At 41.1% G+C, this 18,595-nt stretch overlaps 1 protein-coding gene across 1 annotated transcript in view; it reads left to right on the forward strand.

The window, feature by feature from the left end:
* The window catches only part of ATG2A (autophagy related 2A), a 209,251-nt gene that overhangs the window by 113,509 nt on the left and 77,147 nt on the right, over positions 1-18,595 (forward strand). The window contains exons 27-28 of the mRNA XM_077459540.1: positions 59-135; positions 4,847-5,017. Coding sequence (XP_077315666.1) covers positions 59-135; positions 4,847-5,017 — 248 coding nt within the window. The remainder of the gene's footprint in view (positions 1-58; positions 136-4,846; positions 5,018-18,595) is intronic.

Below are 18,595 nucleotides of genomic sequence, written 5' to 3' on the forward strand. Positions count from 1 at the left end.
TTTAAAAGAGATGATGATTTAACTAAAGACCTTATAAAGTTTCTGTTTGTCTTACCAGATTATGTCTGTGTCTTGGATGTTGATCTATTGGAGTTGGTCATCACAACATGGAAGGGGAACGCCTCTTCCAAGCTGGTATGTATCCAGAGAACAGAAGAATAACCTATATTTTTTTTTTCTCCAAATAAACAAGTTTGAAGCATAACCTATATTATGGTCAGGAGCTGTTATACATCTTTACAAATCATAGTTTTCCATAAATTGTAGCAGTCACCTCTACCTAGTCTAGACAGGCACACTGTGCTCCCAGCACAGCCAGAAAACTGACCACGCTGGGATGGGTGTGCTTTCATGCCTAGGGTGGTCAGTTTGAATTGGGAATGCAGAGGGACTAGCAGGATCACCAGGTATTTCACACAAAGAAGCAATGCAAAGAGAACAGGATGCTTTTCAACACATTTACATGGTACAACATATATCAGGAATATGAAAATGTTGGGGTAACATACACATTAATTCAAGCTGCTGCTATTCATTTGCAACACCATTATCACTGACAACCCTTTGTTTTCATATTCAATGTTTACCATTGTTAGATCTATACAGGCTTTCCTTATTCTATGTGCTAGGCCTAATTGTAAACTGCTCAAATTTGCGCAATCTAAATTGGAACCCATTTTAAGAGATCCAGTCACTAATGGACATTTGTAATCATTTTCATATCCACTTTTGAATTATTATAGTAGCGCATGCCTTACCTCTTAGGAATCACTAATTTTTAGTTATTTGTATTCTTTCCATGTTAGAGCAGAAGTTAAAGTGAGTACACACGGATCGGAATTCAGCCAGTTCAGCAGGGAAAAGTTGGATAACTTTAATTCGATCGCCAGCTGCAGGGCTGATTAGTATATTCTGACATCAGAAGAGTTCCTCTGTCACAATACAATAGCATAGCGGGGAGAATTTCTTCATTTATCTCACTTGTGTGATGTGTGGATGAGAGAATCCATTCATTAAATTCTTTTTGTTCAGCCGTCCAACGAAAAAAAAAAAAAGGTGCGTATATATGCAGCTTTAGGCTGTAGGGCTTCCTGAACTCAGTACTTTCAGGATAACATGGAAATAACTAAACTCTTTGTCAACTGATCAAGCAGCCTGGACAGAATGTGGATTATCATCCCCACCTTAGGCAGGAGATGAATCCGTCTCTGCAGATGCCTTTATAACCTTTCATTAATTGTTCTGTTAAAGTACCAGCATACAGCCTAATAATAAAACACATACCTCATAGGCAAAGCTCTACAGATCCCTACAAATGCCCATTTATGGCTGGTGCTCTTTAAGCCCCAAACCTCTGTAGATCTACTCAAATCCACTTATATTTTGCCAGATACTAAATGTAAAGCAGAAGTCTGGGCCAAACAAATATTGTCTAGAAACGAGCACCGAATTTTAACATGAATCTTGGTACCGTTGCTGTATTTTTTTCCATATAGTCCTGCGTGAAACAGCTTCTGTACTTTGCCTCTGTGCATGAGTTTCCTGTATTAAGACTAGTCACTGCCGCTCTCTCCTTGTGCAGGGTGACTGGTCTTGTCTCCGCCCCCTTCTGTAGTTTTCTGCAGGCAGCCTGTAGTGGGTGGATCTGCTGGGCCTTGCCACAGCTTTGCTCTCTGCACAGGCAATGTACAGCACAGATATATTATGTTACTGTTATTTTACAATAGTAGAACAATTTAATGGTTCAACATAGCAAACACCCAATAGAGAAGGCACCACATCCCTGAGAATTGAAGCATAAATCAAGAACTAGGGAGGGAGAAAGGGATTTTTAACTGTGCAGGCGTTAACTGAATCATAACAGATGTTATTAAACTGATTACAAAATTATATCACAAATATTTATTTGGTTCAAAATTAAAATTCATTAACAGTTACATTAATGAAATATAAAAACATATCGTGGACAGTACAATATAGTGATTGTTCTCATTAAACACACATTATCCCAACATGTTTCGCAGAGATATTTGCTTCTTCAGGGGATATGTGAATATTTCAAAAAATCTAAATCAAAATACAAAATAATATAATAAAATATTATCATAAACATAATAAATAAAGATACATGTGCAGACTTGAGAGAGAGAAATTTTTTTTTTATATTCTGAACCCACCTTTAACCGCTATAAAGATGATATAGGGAATTTGTCCACCTCAACAGACGCCCATAGCCATTTTGGATCGCAGGGGGCAAAAAAAACAGCCAAGAACTATTAAATGATAAGGAGTTAATGTAGTCTTTTAGAAAACTGGGTAAGTATAAATAAATATGTAAAATAAAAGGTTGCTAAAATAGAGCAACCTAAGGGGGGTAAAAACTCCCAAATGAAGTAATTAAATGCTTAAAATGCAGAAATACTACTAAATACTTACATCGATCGAAAAAAGTTGTTAGAATGTTAATGATCGCTTATATTTTGAAAAAGCTCATATACCAAGAAGGACACCAACTGGGCAGAGACTGGGAAAAGAAAAAAAAAATTTCAAAAGGAAAAGACAAAAATTACTATTAAATAAATAAATTAAAAAGAAGAAAAGCCTAAACCAAGAGGGTGTGTATGTAAATGAATGGGAAGAAAATAAATGGGTGAAGCCCATCAAGAATTAGCATGCAAGAAGATTTTACAATGTCTGCATTTTAAGGCATGTAGTGCACACAAAGTGGATTTTATAATATTTTAGGAAGTTTTATATTTGTGGCTATTGAGAAATATATTGAAATGAAAGGTCTGACAACTGAGACGGTACCATGAAAATACAGTGCCTTTAAAAAAGTATTCATACCCCCTTGAAATTTTTCCCATTTTGTCATGTTACAACCAAAAACGTAAATGTATTTTATTGGAATTTTATGTGATAGACCAACACAAAGTGTAACATAATTGTGAAGTGTAAGGAAAATGATAAAGGGTGTTCAATTTTTTTTACAAATATCTGAAAAGTGTGGCGTGCATTTATATTCGGCCCCCTTTACTCTGATACCCCTAACTAAAATCTAGTGGATATGTTTACCTTCAGAAGTCATCTAATTAGTAAATAGAGTCCACCTATGTATAATTTAATCTCTGTATAAATACAGCTGTTCTGTGAAGCCCTCAGAGGTTTGTTAGAGAACCTTAGTGAACAAATAGCATAATGAAGGCCAAGAAACACACCAGACAGGTCAGGGATAAAGTTGTGGATAGGTTATAAATAAATATCCTAAGCTTTGAACATGTTCAATCCATCATTTGAAAATGGAAAGAGTGTGGCACAACTGCAAACCTACCAAGACGTGGAAACTGACAGGCCGGGCAAGGAGCGCATTCATCAGAGAAGCAGCCAAGAGGCCCATGGTAACTCTGGAGGAGCTGCAGAGATCCACAGCTCAGGTTGGAGAATCTGTCCACAGGACAGCTATTAGTTGTGCACTCCACAAATCTGGCCTTTATGGAAGAGTGGCAAGAAGAAAGCCATTGTTGAAAGAAAGCCATAAGAAGTCCCATTTGCAAAAAGCCATGTGGGGGATACAGCAAAGGTGCAAGAAGGTGCTCTGGTCAGATGAGATCAAAATGTAACTTTTTGGCACAAAAGAAAAACGCTATGTGTGGCAGAAAACTAACATTGCACATTACTCTGTACACACCATCCCCACTGTGAAACATGGTGATGGCAGCATCATCTTGTGGGGACGTTTTTCTTCAGCAGGGACAGGGAAGCTGGTCCGAGTTGATGGGAAGATGGATGGAGCCAAATACAGGGCAATCGTAGAAAAAAAAAACCTGTTAGCGCTAGCAAAAAACATGAGACTGGGGTGGAGGTTCGCTTTCCAGCAGGACAACTAAACCTAAACATATAGCCAGAGCTACAATAGACTGGTTTAGATGAAAGCATATTCCTGTGTTAGAATGGCCCTGTGGCAAGACTTGAAAATTGCTGTTCAGAGACGCTCATCATCAAATCTGACAGAGCCTGAGCTATTTTGCAAAGAAGAATGGGCAAAAATGTCACTCACTAGATGTGCAAAGCTGGTAGAGACATCCCCAAAAATACTTGTAGATGTAATTGCAATGAAAGGTGATACTACAAAGTATTGACTTGGGGGGGCTGAATACAAATGCGCACCACACTTTTCACATATTTATTTGTAAAAAATCTTAAACTATTTATCATTTTCTTGCCACTTCAAAATGATGTGCCACTTTGTGTTGGTCTATCACATAAAATCCCAATAAGATATATTTGTTTTTGGTTGTAACATAACAAAATGTAGAGAATCTCAGGGGGTATTAATATTTTTTCAAGGCACTGTACATTTATAGTATGCTAATGAGACTAAATTCCGGACAGCATAGAAAAGGTGTTCCTTTAATTGAGTACTTTTTAAAAATGTGCCATGGTCCACTCTCTGTCCAAGACTTTGCACTTTCTCCATTCATCAGATGGTCCTCAGATGGCAGGTAGAGCAGTGTACGTGTTACCAAACTGCATTTGGTAATGAGCACAGAACACAAGTCAACACATGACAATACTATGTGTCCTGTTGACAAGTATTGGTTTGTGTAGTAATTTTATACATATCGCTCATGTACTTGGAAGTCTTAACCCCCTGAGCTGTGTCCACTATCCTCCACTCCAGCAGTTCCAACTGTTGTAGAGAAAAAACAGGATTTGGGTGTTGCTGGTTGCCCCTGTGTTTACAAGCTAACATTTTAAAAGGCTATCTGCTCTTTAGTTTTATTTTTGTGAAGCTCTTTCTCTCATATAGTACTTGTAGAAATTGATCTGTATTTTTTGCCTTCAGACTCAGCCTCTCTTTGAACTGCGCTGCTCCAACAACGTGCTCCACATTCATACCTGTGCAGATTCCTGTGCTATGCTTGTCAACCTTATCCAGTATGTGATGAATAATGGGGACCTACACTGCCCCCCCAAACCTGAGCCACCGACTGAGATTGCAGGACAGAAACTGCAGGTACCAGGTCTATGATTAGATTATTGCATTTGCTAACTATGACTTTCTAGTTGTTTAATGTGCAATCATCTGATATTTCTGTTTAAAGTGGATGTAAACCCAATCTCATCCTTTCTAAACTACTGCAATATTGGTTATCTAGAAGGATATACATGCCTCTTCTGTCAAATGTCTCCCCTCTGTCTGCTATGAGACCGTAAAAAATGCAGATTTTGTGGGTGGGTCTGTTTTCCAGGGCTCAGTGGGTGGAGTCCTGACATCAGTAGACTCCCCGGCCACCTCTATACTCCCCTTATCAACATGCATTTTCTCCTGTGTATTTCTTACACTGAACTTCTGCTATGATCACTAACATCCAGTCAAAACCCAGAAAAGTCCCCACATGACTTCAGCATGCCAAATCATGCTGAGGTGTGGAACAGCCAATCCTTGCAGAGCAGCAGAGGAAAGGAGGGGAAGGGAATTAAAAAAGAATGCATGTCTCTTAGGCTAGTGCACGAGATATGTAAATCACCTGTCACTCACAGCAAGGGGGAGGATTTGACAAAGTTTTACTCTGTTTGTCAAGATTTATCTCACTGAACAATAAAAGAGGATTGCTCAGAGCTGGATTAACCCTTTGTGGTAAGACTGGGCTCAAATGATAGGAAATATTATACTCTAAATTATGTCATCAAAAAAAAATATGGGTTTACGTCCACTTTAATTTTAAACCTGTCTTCACATTCCTGAAGGAGACCATAATATTAATATGAAGGCTACCGTTGCTGACTTTTTTTTAAAGGTGTGCGCTCTAGTTCCATTGTTCTTATCCCCACTCCACTAGTTGGTGAACTTGCTCCCGGAAATAGTGGGCAACCAGCGAAGTCAGAACTTCCAACATGTGCACATTTCTGCGTCAGTAGCTCACTATGTATTGAAGGTAGAATGAGTGCAACAGCCCAGGAACTTTATTGTAAAATGCATTTGCAGCTCTCATGTTTGTGTTCTTCCAGGTTTCCATGCAAGGAAAAATGTGTCAGAACTGATATGGCTACTTTTTATATTTTTAATCAGATTGCATTCCACAGTTTTTATTCATGCAGAAATTGAAAAGAAGCCCCACAAATCCCCCTTCCAAACCTAGTCCCAAGCAGGTAACAGGTATTTATGGAACACTGGCAGAACTGTTCAAGCCACATGCATAGGCAGACCCTAAATGAATGTAATGAACAGTAACAATACATTAGATAGGTCAGCACAGAAGAGGTAGCTTTTGATACTGATAGTTACAACACTTGATAAGGTAAGCCCAGGCTTGTTGGGGGTTAGTTGGTGTTAAGGTTTAGATCAGGGTTTATAGTTTAGAATTAACTGTTAAAGTTGGGGTTTAGGGGATTATGGGAAAAATTAAGCTTTGAAAACTTAGGTTAGTTCTCAAGGGTTCATTTCAATGTTAAACTCCAGTTAGACAACTCCATTCACAGCTGAAATTCCCATATGGGTGATGTTTACCTGGCATATGATTTGTAATCCTCTTTAGAAACTTTTGTGATCCAGCTGCTATTGCCCAATAGCATAGGCCAAGTCTGCAGCTACAGTGGGACTAGGACACATTCCCATCTTGCTAATTGGACACTAGAGTAAAAGCAGTATAATGACGTTATCCCTCTGCACACTGTGTCCTTTCCTTCAGTCGGCATATTCGCTGCCTGACCATGGGCCCTGCTACATAACCTGATTGGCTCTAGTATTGATCCTTCCTGTGCTGCTATGCAAGGTATTGCAGGAGGTTGATATTAAGTGTTTCAGGTCTTTATGCTAGTTATAGACATTTTCATCTGCTTAGGGTTCAATCTTTATGGGTAGGGTTGGTATGAGGGTTAATTGTTAGGGTGCGAGTTAAAGTGGTATTAAACCCAAAAACAAAAGTTGAATATATTCCAGCTTACCAATTCTTAGATGTGGTGGCTGCTTTAGTTTTCTTTATTTTTAACTTTCCTTTATTTTTACCTGTTGATCCAGCCAATGAGAGTAATTTTTTTTTTCAACTTTCTTTAGGAGTCAGCACTGTCCAGCAGAAGGGACTGTGCTGAGACAAAGCATTTAGAGTGGAAGTAAACTCAAAGTCATAATTTGTGCCATTAGGTAAGCCTATAATAAGGCTTACCTATAGGTACTGTAAATCTCTCGTAAACGTGCACCATGAGATATTTACATTACATGCAGTCGATGAAGTCAATGACTGCTCTCCCGCGGATGCACGGAACTTTCATAGTTACATGGTTTGTCAGGTTGAAGAAAGACACAAGTCTATCCAGTTCAACCAACTGTTTCTGGCCCCTCCTTACTGTTGAGTGCCCCTAGATCAAGCAGCTTGTTATGGGACACCCGAGCCTCAGCGCCCTGTGTCCAATCAGACACTGAGCAACTGCCCGTCCCCTTTCTCACCTTGTCCCCTTTCTCACTTCATTGGCTGACCAACTTTGACAGCAGCGGGAGCCAATGGTGCCGAGCTGCCATCTCAGCCAGTGAGGGGGAGAGTCCTGGGAAGTCTAGGCTCTCCTGCAACATCGCTGGGTCTAGATGGGGCTCGGGTAAGTATTAGGGGGGCTGAGGGGGGTTTCTGCACACAGAATGCTTTTTATCTTAATGCATAGAATGCATTAAGCTACTAAACAGTAGGAACAACATAGTGTTATCACAGGATTTATGGTACTCTTAAGGATAGGTTAGAGGGAAGAACATTTAAGGACTTTATTTTATGTTGGTTTCCTGGTTATCATGCTGATCCAGTAATTGCAAATGGTATTGAACAGAACAGCCTGAAACCTCCACTTCTGGGGCCCTCCACCGATGCTCTTGGCCCCTCCTCTTCTCTGTGTGGCACCATAGGAAGCCACTTCCTATGGTGGCACATCTGTGGCTTTGCTCCCGAGCCCTCCCCCCTGCTCCCTTTCCCTCTGATCTCTCTATGCCTGTGAAGGAGAGGAAGGGAAACCAGGGCTGCTGCAGACAGGCACAGAACTGGATCGAGATTGGACTCCTGTAAGTATAAGAGGAAGTGAGTGAGGGTGATACAAGTAGTGGGACATGTTTTACCTTAATAAAGGGAATACATTAGGGTAAAAAAATGTCTAGCCTTTAGAACCATTTCAATGGTTTGCACTAAAAGACCTCCAGCACATTTTGAGGGGCCAGGAAACACTCTTCCTTCATCAGGGCTTCAGTTGAAATGGGAAACGTGAATGGACTCAAAATAAGTCTTTCCTCAGTGAACCTATGTAGTGAAATTACTTGCTAGACTAGGAAAGTTACTAGCCAATAGCACCTTTGTGAGCAGTCAAGATCAGCAGAGATGTTTTCTTCCTTCTATTTTTGATGGCTCAAGGTGTGTGTCTGTCTTTGTTAGAACATTTATTGGGGTGGATCTTGCATACAGTTGTACTTTAATTAGAAGCGGTATTCTGTCTTAAGTGCACAGTTCTCCATAGCCAGGTTTATTGGAGATTTTCCTGAAATGACCAGATGTCTATAGGATTCTGTGTATGATTCTGTGTGGCCTGATTATATGCATTTATCTTTTTATTGGAAAGGAAATATTATTGCGCAACTTTAACAAGTACCTCCTTGTGGTTGTCGTTTTAGTAAATGTTATTTTTGGAGCGTATCCGAGTCTGTGTTGAATTAGAACTTGTATATTTCTATGAACTCTAGTTCATTAAAGTCCTGTAATATGCTTTTTTTAAAAAAAAATGGTAGTATTTTTGCTGCTAGTATCACGATCATAATATACTATTCATTACTGTGATAAAGTAAATCATGCCTGGTGCTTATCGCCATTATTAGGAGTTAAGTTCAGACTTTACCCTGAGCCTAACCCCTAATATTTAATATTTATTTTACAATAAACACCAAGAACAATTGATGTCCCATTTATGGTTTATGTAAATCCATTTACTTAAATTGCATTTAATCTTTAACATGATAATTTTAGAGTTAATTTTCAATCCTTTTTAAAGCTGAAATTATTTTTTTTTTTAATGAAGACTTCTACCTGGTACAGTAGAGGATGTCCAGTCATCTGTGCCCAGTCTTGCCACAAAGAGTTTATTCAGCTCGAGATCATACACGAGATCAGCAGTAGATCAGCGTGACTGAGGAGGATATTCATGGTGCAGTCAGCTCCCAGGATGCCAGCAGAAAGAGTATGAGAGTGTAGAGCTGGGTGGGGAGTCTTGTGACATCATGACCCCGCCCACCGATTCCAGAGTTTTTCCTACAGCTGAAGGGGGTTAGAGGAAAGGTAAGGGTACATGCAGGAGTCGTGTATATGTGCACAGATAATATTGTGCCATTAGTTTATACTGGGTGAGTGGTGGGTTTACATCCACATTAAATCTACATCCCAGGATAAACCCTCCTGTACCCAGCATGCCTCAGTTTTTTTCTAGTGTTCTAGGATGGATGCTTTTTTTTTTCAGCTCTGCTGATATATGTCTAACCACTCTTTGCTAGCCTTTTTTCTTCATTTTTATGTTTTGGATTCTTCTTCCTTTGGCTTCATTCAAGAATCCAAGCAGCTATCCAAATTAGCATTTCCTAAGACCCCTTTCACACCACACCGCCCTTTACGGCGGCGGTAAAACGCAGCGAAAGGGTTAAAACCGCCGGCAATACGCCGCAATAGCGGCGTTTTGCCGGCGGCATTACAGCGCTGCCTCATTGATTTCAATGGGGAACAGCGGTGGAGGAGCAGTAAACACACCGCTCCTTCACCGCTCCCAAGAAGCTGCTGGCAGGACTTTTTTCTGACGTCCTGCCAGCGCACCGCTGTAGTGTGAAAGCCCTCGGGGCTTTCACACTACACACAATGGTGCAGCTTCTTTAGGGCGGATTGCAGGCGCTATTTCTAACGCTATAGCTTCTGCAAAACGCCCTGGTGTGAAAGGGGTGTAATTGCACCACTGGCTCTTTCTACTGCTAGTTTACTAAGTAAAGGGTTAATGCTGAGGGACTGCACACTGATGCCATCCTCTGGGTGTAGAGCCATGCGTACACTTTGGGCTCTCTTGCCTGCCATTCTGCATAAAATAAACCTGCTTCTGCTTCCAAAGCACCATGTGGAACTTTGAAAGCTGGTCTACTCCCACTGCCTGCCTACAGTCACCTGCCATCCCATGCTTATGGTTCATAGCTGCCTGGGTTTGTGAGTGCCTGATTCCTTGCCCCACTCTTTGGGCCTAATTGTTGTACTGCCATGCTATCACAGCATATCATGTACATAGACACAGAGGGGACAGTCTCACTGCTACAAGTGACTCCAGCATATACTCTCCTAATAGTTCATGGGTGTGTTTTTGGTATTCTCTGAAAGCACAAACACCTGCAAACTGGAATACGGTGACCCTGTGGTCAGAGGAACAACATTATTGAAGTCTCCCTCAACTCTGTCGGTTGAGGCAGAATGCCATACCCTTTAGGCCCCTTTCACACTGGGGTAGTGCGGGAGTTCGGCGGTAAAGCAGCGCTATTTTTAGCGCCGCTTTACTGTCGTTTTAGCAGCGGTATTCGGCCACTAGCGGGCGGTTTTAAACCCCCCCCCCCCCCCCCCCCCCGCGGCCGAAAAAGGGTTAAAAGCACCGCTGCATGGCACTTTGCCGGCGGTATAGCCGCGCTGTCCCATTGTGCCCCATTGATGCTGCTAGCAGGACTTTTTTACCATCCTGCTAGCGCACCGCTCCAGTGGAGTGAAAGGAGCTGCTTTTTTTATTTTTACGCCTAAAAGGGGCCTTAGTCTGGGGCCACTACTGCAGTCCCTCATGCCTTTGTGACCAGTGGATTTTCACAGGGCAGCCTGGATCCTCCTCTTACAGGGTCCCTCTTCTGTGCGCCTGGCCCCTCACTCCTGTTGAGTGCCTCCACAGTAAGCAGCTTACTATGGGGATGGCTGAGCTGCAGCTCCGTGTTGTCCTTTCAGACATGGAGCTGCCATTGGCTAACTGACTTTGACAGCTGCGGGAGACAATGGCGCCAATCTGAAGGAAAGTTCCGGATGGCTGAGGGACTTGTGCACAGAGATGGACCTTGGGTAAGTATTAGGGTGTGCTGGGGAGACTGCTACACACAGAAGGCTTTTTATCTTAACCCATAGAATGCATTAAGATAAAAAAAACTTCTGCCTTTACAACGCCTTTAATTAAATTCCTTGTGGATACTGACCACAGTGGCTCTAAGCATGCTCCAGCACTATCCCTTGCTAAGTGTAAATCTGACCTTTTCTGAGGCCAGGCCACGCCACGCCACTGATCACTGTGACCATCTCTGACTTAGATTCCGAGTCCCAGCAGTCAGTCTCCGAAGAGACTGTTTTTAAGACACAGCAGTCTTGTGCCATTACCTAAGAATTACAAGGGGTTGTTATGGGTATTTTGTATGCAGTGTGTACTACTCTGCGTTAGGAAGATCAGCTTGCTGTCACCAGCCTTGGGCCAGAGTCCCTACAGCTGCAAAGACATTTCAACTACACCTGCTATTTGAGGCATTCTTCTTTGCAAACCGGAAGCACCCTGAAGGCTGCTTGCTACAAACGGAGACATCCATGGTAGAGGAAGAGTTCTCCTGGACTTGTTTGCCAGTGTCCAGTCCTCCTGTAGGTGGCAGCATAATCTGAGCATATCTCAATTCCTGTGTCCCTCAATGAACTCCAAGAAAAAGATTTCATGTAAAAATCATATTTTATTTCTATTTGTTTTTCTGTTGGAGCAAAGGTTGTCAACAGGTCAGGGTAAATCTCTCTTACGGAGTTTTAGATAGCAGTAAAATCTTCAGTGGTTCTAACCATTCTATATAAAGCTAAGCAAAATGTTTTGGCTGGATATGCACTTTAAAGGTTATGTGTTTGGTGCAGAGTTTACTTTTGAGCTAAGAGTAAGTAGCTGTTACTATTTTGGGTGGTCTTTGTTAAAATAATGGGTGTAATATCTGTATACCACATGCAGAAGCATTTATTAGTGCCTAAAATGTGTCTGCCAATTTGTATCTGCTGTGGAAACACCAAAACAGCTATGTTAGTTTACAGAAGCCAATAGCATACTAAACTTTCACAATAATTTTGAGTAAAAAATAAACCTACAAAACAGTGAACAGATGCCAAGCCCAGCGTCTGAAAGTAGTTTGAAAGTGAAAACATACATACCACAGACAAATAGGCCTCTTATATGATATAAACAATAATGAATAAAAGAAGAAAGTAACCAGGTGAGGGAGCCTCGAGACCAATATGGTCCATTAGGAAAACAATGATCAGTGCAGCTCTCAACAAAAAGCCTGGAGAATTCAGAGATCATCATGTATAATACACCAAGCAGCACCTGAGATTGACCCATGTTCATACAGTATATAAAAATAAAGAGAAGAGGAAAAAGGACCCAAGAGCCGCTCAGGGACTACAAAAAAAAGAAAAAATAACTATCCCATGGGCAACCGGATCTAAACTGTATAGTCTATGGGGACTTCTTATGTAAGTTAGAATAGCTGTATATGCTTCGTTGTTTTTCATTCTACTTGTAATAGTGTGTTCATATATTTTGTTAATTACCCCTTTTTCAGTTTACCATTTGTGAATAGTTTTTTTATCCACTTTAGGCTTTTTTTGCCATGTTTTATTGAAACACATCTCATTTACAGTGCCTTGAAATTTTCCACATTTTATCATGTTGCAACCAAAAACGTAATTGTATTTTATTGGGATTTTATGTGATACACCAACGTAAAGTGTCACATAATTGTGAAGTGGAAGGAAAATGATAAATGGTTTTCACAGTTTACTTTTTTTTACAAATAAATATCTGAATAATGTGAGGTGCATTTGTATTCAGCTCCCTTTACTCTAATGTCCCTAACTAAAATCTAGTGGAACCAATTGCCTTCAGGAGTCACCTAATTAGTAAATAGAGTCCACCTGTGTGTAATTTAATCTCGGTATAAATGCAGCTGTTCTGTGAAGCCCTCAAAGGGTTTTTAGAGAACCTTGGTGAACATCATGAAGGCCAAGGAACACACCAGACAGGTAAGGGTTAAAGCTGTGGAGTAGTTTAAAGCAAGTTTTAGGTTATAAAAAAAAATATCCCAAGCTTTGAACATCTCACAGAGCACTGTTCAATTCATCATCCAAAAATGGAAAGAAAAAATGGAATGGCACAACTGCAAACCTACCAAGAAATGGCTGTCCACATAAACTAACAGGTTCCCTTGCTTTGTATTTGGTCTGTCGGACCAGCGTGCCGACGAACGGTTTTCCCGATAAGAACTGAGTCTGTCGGACAGATTTGAAACATGTTCTATTTCTAGGTCAGTCTGATTTTCTTTTATGAAAAACAATCGTATTGGCCCACACACGATCGGATTTTCCAACGGACTGATTCTGTCGGACCTAGTCTGCTGGAAAGTCTGGTCGGGTGTACGCGGCCTTAGAGTCTGCAAAAGACTTGAGACTGGGGCGGAGGTTCACTTTCCAGCAGGACAAGGACCCTAAACATACAGCCTGAGGTACAATGAAATGGCTTAGATCAAAGCATATTCTAGTGTTAGAAAGTCCCAAAGTCCAGACCTAAATACAGTTGAGATTCTGAGGCAAGACTTGAAAATTGCTGTTCAGACGCTCTCCATCCAATCTGACCGAGCTTGAGCTATTTTGTGAAGAAGAATGGGAAAAAATGTCACTCTCTAGATGTGCAAGGCTGGTAGAGACATCTCCCAAAAAAACTTGCCGCTGTAATTGCAGAGAAAGGTGGTTCTACAAAGTATTTTCTCTGGGGGGGGGGGGGGCTGAATATCAATGCAAACCACACTTTTCACATATTTATTTGTAAAAAAAAATTTAAAACCATTTATCATTTTCCTTCCACTTTACAATTATGTGCCACTTTGTGTTGGTCTATCACATAAAATCCCAATAAAATACATTTACGTTTTTGTTTGTAACTTGACTAAAGGTGGAAAATTTCAAGGGGTCTAAATACTTTTTCAAGGCACTGTAGATGTCAATGGATTTTGAAAAACAACTTGATTGATTAGTATGGCTCTTGGATAGCGGTGATCTAAATTATCTCTAATACATGATCTCCCTCTTCCTGTTTTTGTTCTAGTCCTGCAGCTGTGTTCACAAATTTTTTTTCTTTTTTGAAAGTACTCCATGTTTATCCAAATCTATAAAAGACCAGCCCATAGTTTTTTGTTTTTTTTACACATATTATCTGCCTATAAACTTTTATGATTGTGATGATAGTTGGCAAACGCTCCCGCAAATTGCATAGAGAAGGGCATTCAGATGTTACTACCCAACTCCTTGTAAAAAGAACTTGAACCTCACTTACCTATAGGAAGGCTTAGGAAGTAGAAATGAGTGGATTTACAAAAATGTAGAGAAATGATACTGCATGTGTTTCTGCCTATATAAACTACTTGCGTATTATCATCCTATGCTCAGTTTGATTCACCTGAGTTTGGGATGGGTTTATTTTAAAGCTTGCTGCATTACAAATTCAGCTCTAGTAGTTTTTGAGAAGGAGGTTCCAAAAATTTGCTGATGCTCAGGAAAGATTTCTTTATTTAGATGTCCCCAACATTTGACCCTGATTGAATTTCAACATTTAACTTAAACTCTAAAATAATGCCCTAGAATAGGGCACATACATCTTTACTCTTAAAGCAGTAGTTGGCGGCACAGTGGTGTAGTGGGTAGCACTCTCACAGTCGCACTCTTACTCTCAGCAGTAAGAAGGGTCGCTGGTTCAAATCCCAACCACAACACCACCTGCCTGGAGTTTGCATGTTCTCCCTGTGCCTGCGTGGGTTTCCTTCAGGTACTCCGGTTTTCTCCCACAAACCAAAGACATGCAGGTAGGGTAATTGGCTTCTGTACAAAATTGGCCCTACTATATGAATGGGTACCTTGGATTGTGGGCTCCTTGAGGGTAGGGACCAATGTGAGTGTGGTGTCTTTATTCAACCTTACGAACTATGAAACTAGTTAAAGTTAACCCTAAAGCAATAAGATCCTAAGCTGCATCTTAAAAACCTGAAATGTGGTTTCTACATTTATTTTATTTTTATTTTTTTACTTTATTTTATTTTTTTAAATATTTTTCACCTGTCCTAGGGTGTCTCTGCTTTGTATGGCGGAGCAATATAGACACCTTTCTTAGATGCACTAGCAAAATTAGGTGGGCTTGACTAACTTTTTGAGATCCAGGTTTTATATAAATTAATAAAAACTGACCAAATGGACACTAGAAATGATAAAAGTGCCAGTAGCATTAGCTGTAGAATGTTTTGCAGTAGCATTTTTCAGCTTTTTTTTTTTTTTTTTTTTTTAGCTGGTGCATTTTTTAGCTTTTTTTTTTTATTTATTTTTTGCAAAACTATACTCCCACAAAAGCTTATGGCTCAAAACCGCTTATAAACGCAGAATCGTCTCATTTTTCAGCATTCTCAAGCTTTTATCAGTGTTAGAGCATTTATACAGCGGAAAAACTCCTGAAAACCATTAGTTCTAGGTTATATTTTCGAGACAGGAAACACCCCCTGGCAAAAAAATGCTATTAAAAGCCTATGTGTGCTGGGGAGTTTACTGGCTGCAGAAAAAAAAAAACGCCTGAAGCCAAAAACAGCAGCTTTAAAAATGTCCAGTGTGCATGAGGCCTTAGTGTTAAATTATTTGTCTCTACCCTCTAACTGACACTTTTGCTGGATAGCTTGGTATGTTAAAGGAAATTGAAAAATAACAGACTCACTGGCTGGAACAACAGGTAAAAATAAAGGAAAAAAAGTCCAAAAAAAAACAAATGCAGCTGGCATAAGAAATGTAGCTGCAAAAGTGTCAAATCCTGCTTCTCTTCTGCTTCTTTTACAGGTACATCTCTCTGCCATTTTGAATTTCACACAGGGTTCCTTCAACAATGAACCTGAGCCTAAAACCTAACCTAATGAGTCCTTGAATAATCAACAAAACCTAATTGTTAACCTGTTCCTTACCTTTAAAGTGAGAATTTAAACTAAGCACTTAAACCCTGATCCTCTAAAATAAATTAGCCCCAACGTTAAAATAACAGTTTATTCTCCATCAGTGGTTGCCTGAATATTCACTATTGTTACACTGATTCTCCTCCCGGCCAATCGGAAAGCGGGTCCTGAGACCCATTTCCAAATTGGCCGAAAGGAGAAGCGATCCTATTGGCCTAGGAGGAGGAGGGAGGAGGCGCATGGTCGCCATGATGCCGGAGGCCGACCAACCCACCAGCTGCGACTCTGAGGGGAATCCTGATTCAGTAGCAGCTGTTGTCTCCGTGGCTGGCCAGGAGCTGGAGAAAAGCAACACTTCTCTTCTCCCCGCCAACCTCTTCAAGCTGGCACCCCGGGCATGATGGCCTGTGTCAGCCTGCTTGGCAATCTCCTGTTCGCCTTCATAACCCTGCGAGACTGGAGCCTGCACAGAGTCCTCTAATCCCCTGCTTGTCCATCTGGAGATAGCAGCACAGGGTAAGAGAGCTGGGGAAGGGGAGGTGTGTATGGTGTGCGGTGGCGAGGAGCTGGAGCAACGGGGGGGGAGGGGATTGGTTGGTCTGTGGTCAGGGGTCCGTTTGCTGCAATCCCCCTTCCCCGACCGATGGAGCACCAACTGCCACTGTTCTGTATACTAAACTTGTCCAGGGGCAACTGCACCGTATTCTCTTAGCTTTGTGCCAATAACTTTACTACATTCCAAATGTAATGTTTCCTGGCGAGAGAGAGGTAAGCTGTTTAGTACCTTCCAAATTTTAATCTCAGCCATTATCCTGTTTTGTGTTCTGATGCAGTAACAAAACCTCATGTAACCTTAGGTAATAAACTCAGTGATAGGTGTCCAGATCAAGAGTACGCTTAACTCCCAAATTCCACATTGTTATGTTTTGCTGCCTCAACCTCCTGTGTTTTGGCTCTGATCATCCAAACACTTCCTTTCAAGCAGTATAATTTAAGTGTTATAAACACTCTGACATTTAAAGCTCCCTGTGCTGTGCATGAGGAATTACTTTCTATCACCAGTGGACTGCTGCAGCGCAAATATTATTATATAATTAATATTAGATCGTTTGAAGTTAAAGCTAAGCTTCACAAGGTATAAAATACACAGATTTATGTAGCTCTGTACATCAGCCTTGTAGCTCCTGTACAGCAGTGCTGAGGGGAACAGGTAGAAGCAGCACAAAGGGCCAATCAGTTCATTTGTTCATAGCTGACATGCTATAGGAGCCAAAAGTAGAGTAACAGAAGGATGAACTTATCACTGTGTTGCTTCTGCTTTACTGTCCAGTCTCAGGTTGGGGATGGGCCTATGACGGCTAGTTATACAGTGGTGTGAAAAAGTGTTTGCCCCCTTCCTCATTTCCTGTTCCTTTGCATGTTTGTCACACTTAAGTGTTTTGGAACATCAAACCAATTTAAACAATAGTCAAGGACAACACAAGTAAACACAAAATGCAATTTGTAAATGAAGGTGTTTATTTTTAAAGGTGAAAAAAAATCCAAACCATCATGGCCCTGTGTGAAAAAGTGATTGCCCCCCTTGTTAAAACATACTATAACTGTGGTTGTCCACACCTGAGTTCAATTTCTCTAGCCACACCCAGGCCTGATTATTGCCACACCTGTTCACAATCAAGGCATCACTTAAATAGGAGCTGCTTGACACAGTAAGGTCCACCAGAAGATCCTTAAAAGCTACACATCATGCCGAGACCCAAAGAAATTCAGGAACAATTGAGAAAGAAAGTAATTGAGATCTATCAGTCTGGAAAGGGTTATAAAGCCATTTCCAAAGCTTTGGGAATCCAGCGAACCACAGTGAGAGCCATTATCCACAAATGGCGAAGACATGGAACAGTGGTGAACCTTCCCAGGAGTGGCCGGCCGGCCAAAATTACCCCAAGAGCGCAGCGACGACTCATCCAAGAGGTCACAAAAGACCCCACAACAACGTCCAAGGAACTGCAGGCCTCACTTGCCTCAGTTAAGGTCAGCGTTCATGCCTCCACCATCAGGAAAAGACTGGGCAAAAATGGCCTGCATGGCAGAGTTCCAAGGAGAAAACCACTGCTGAGCAAAAAGAACATCAAAGCTCGTCTCAATTTCTCCACAACACATCTTGATGATCCCCAAGACTTTTGGGACAACATTCTGTGGACCGATGAGACAAAAGTGGAACTCTTTGGAAGGTGTGTGTCCAAGTATATCTGGCGTAGAAGGAACACTGCATTTCATAAAAAGAACATTATACCAACAGTAAAATATGGTGGTGGTAGTGTGATGGTCTGGGGCTGTTTTGCTGCTTCAGGACCTGGAAGACTTGCCGTGATAAAAGGAACTATGAATTCTGCTGTCTACCAAGAGATCCTGAAGGAGAATGTCCGACCATCTGTTCGTGTACTCAAGCTGAAACGAACTTGGGTTCTGCAGCAGGACAATGATCCTAAACACACCAGCAAGTCCACCACCGAATGGCTGAAGAAAAACAAAATGAAGATTTAGAGTGGCCTAGCCAAAGTCCTGACCTGAATC

The sequence above is a fragment of the Lithobates pipiens genome, unplaced genomic scaffold, assembly GCF_037356315.1.
Source record: "Lithobates pipiens isolate NorthernLeopardFrog02 unplaced genomic scaffold, aLitPip1_a1.2 Scaffold_10, whole genome shotgun sequence".
In the NCBI taxonomy this organism is placed as follows: domain Eukaryota; kingdom Metazoa; phylum Chordata; class Amphibia; order Anura; family Ranidae; genus Lithobates; species Lithobates pipiens.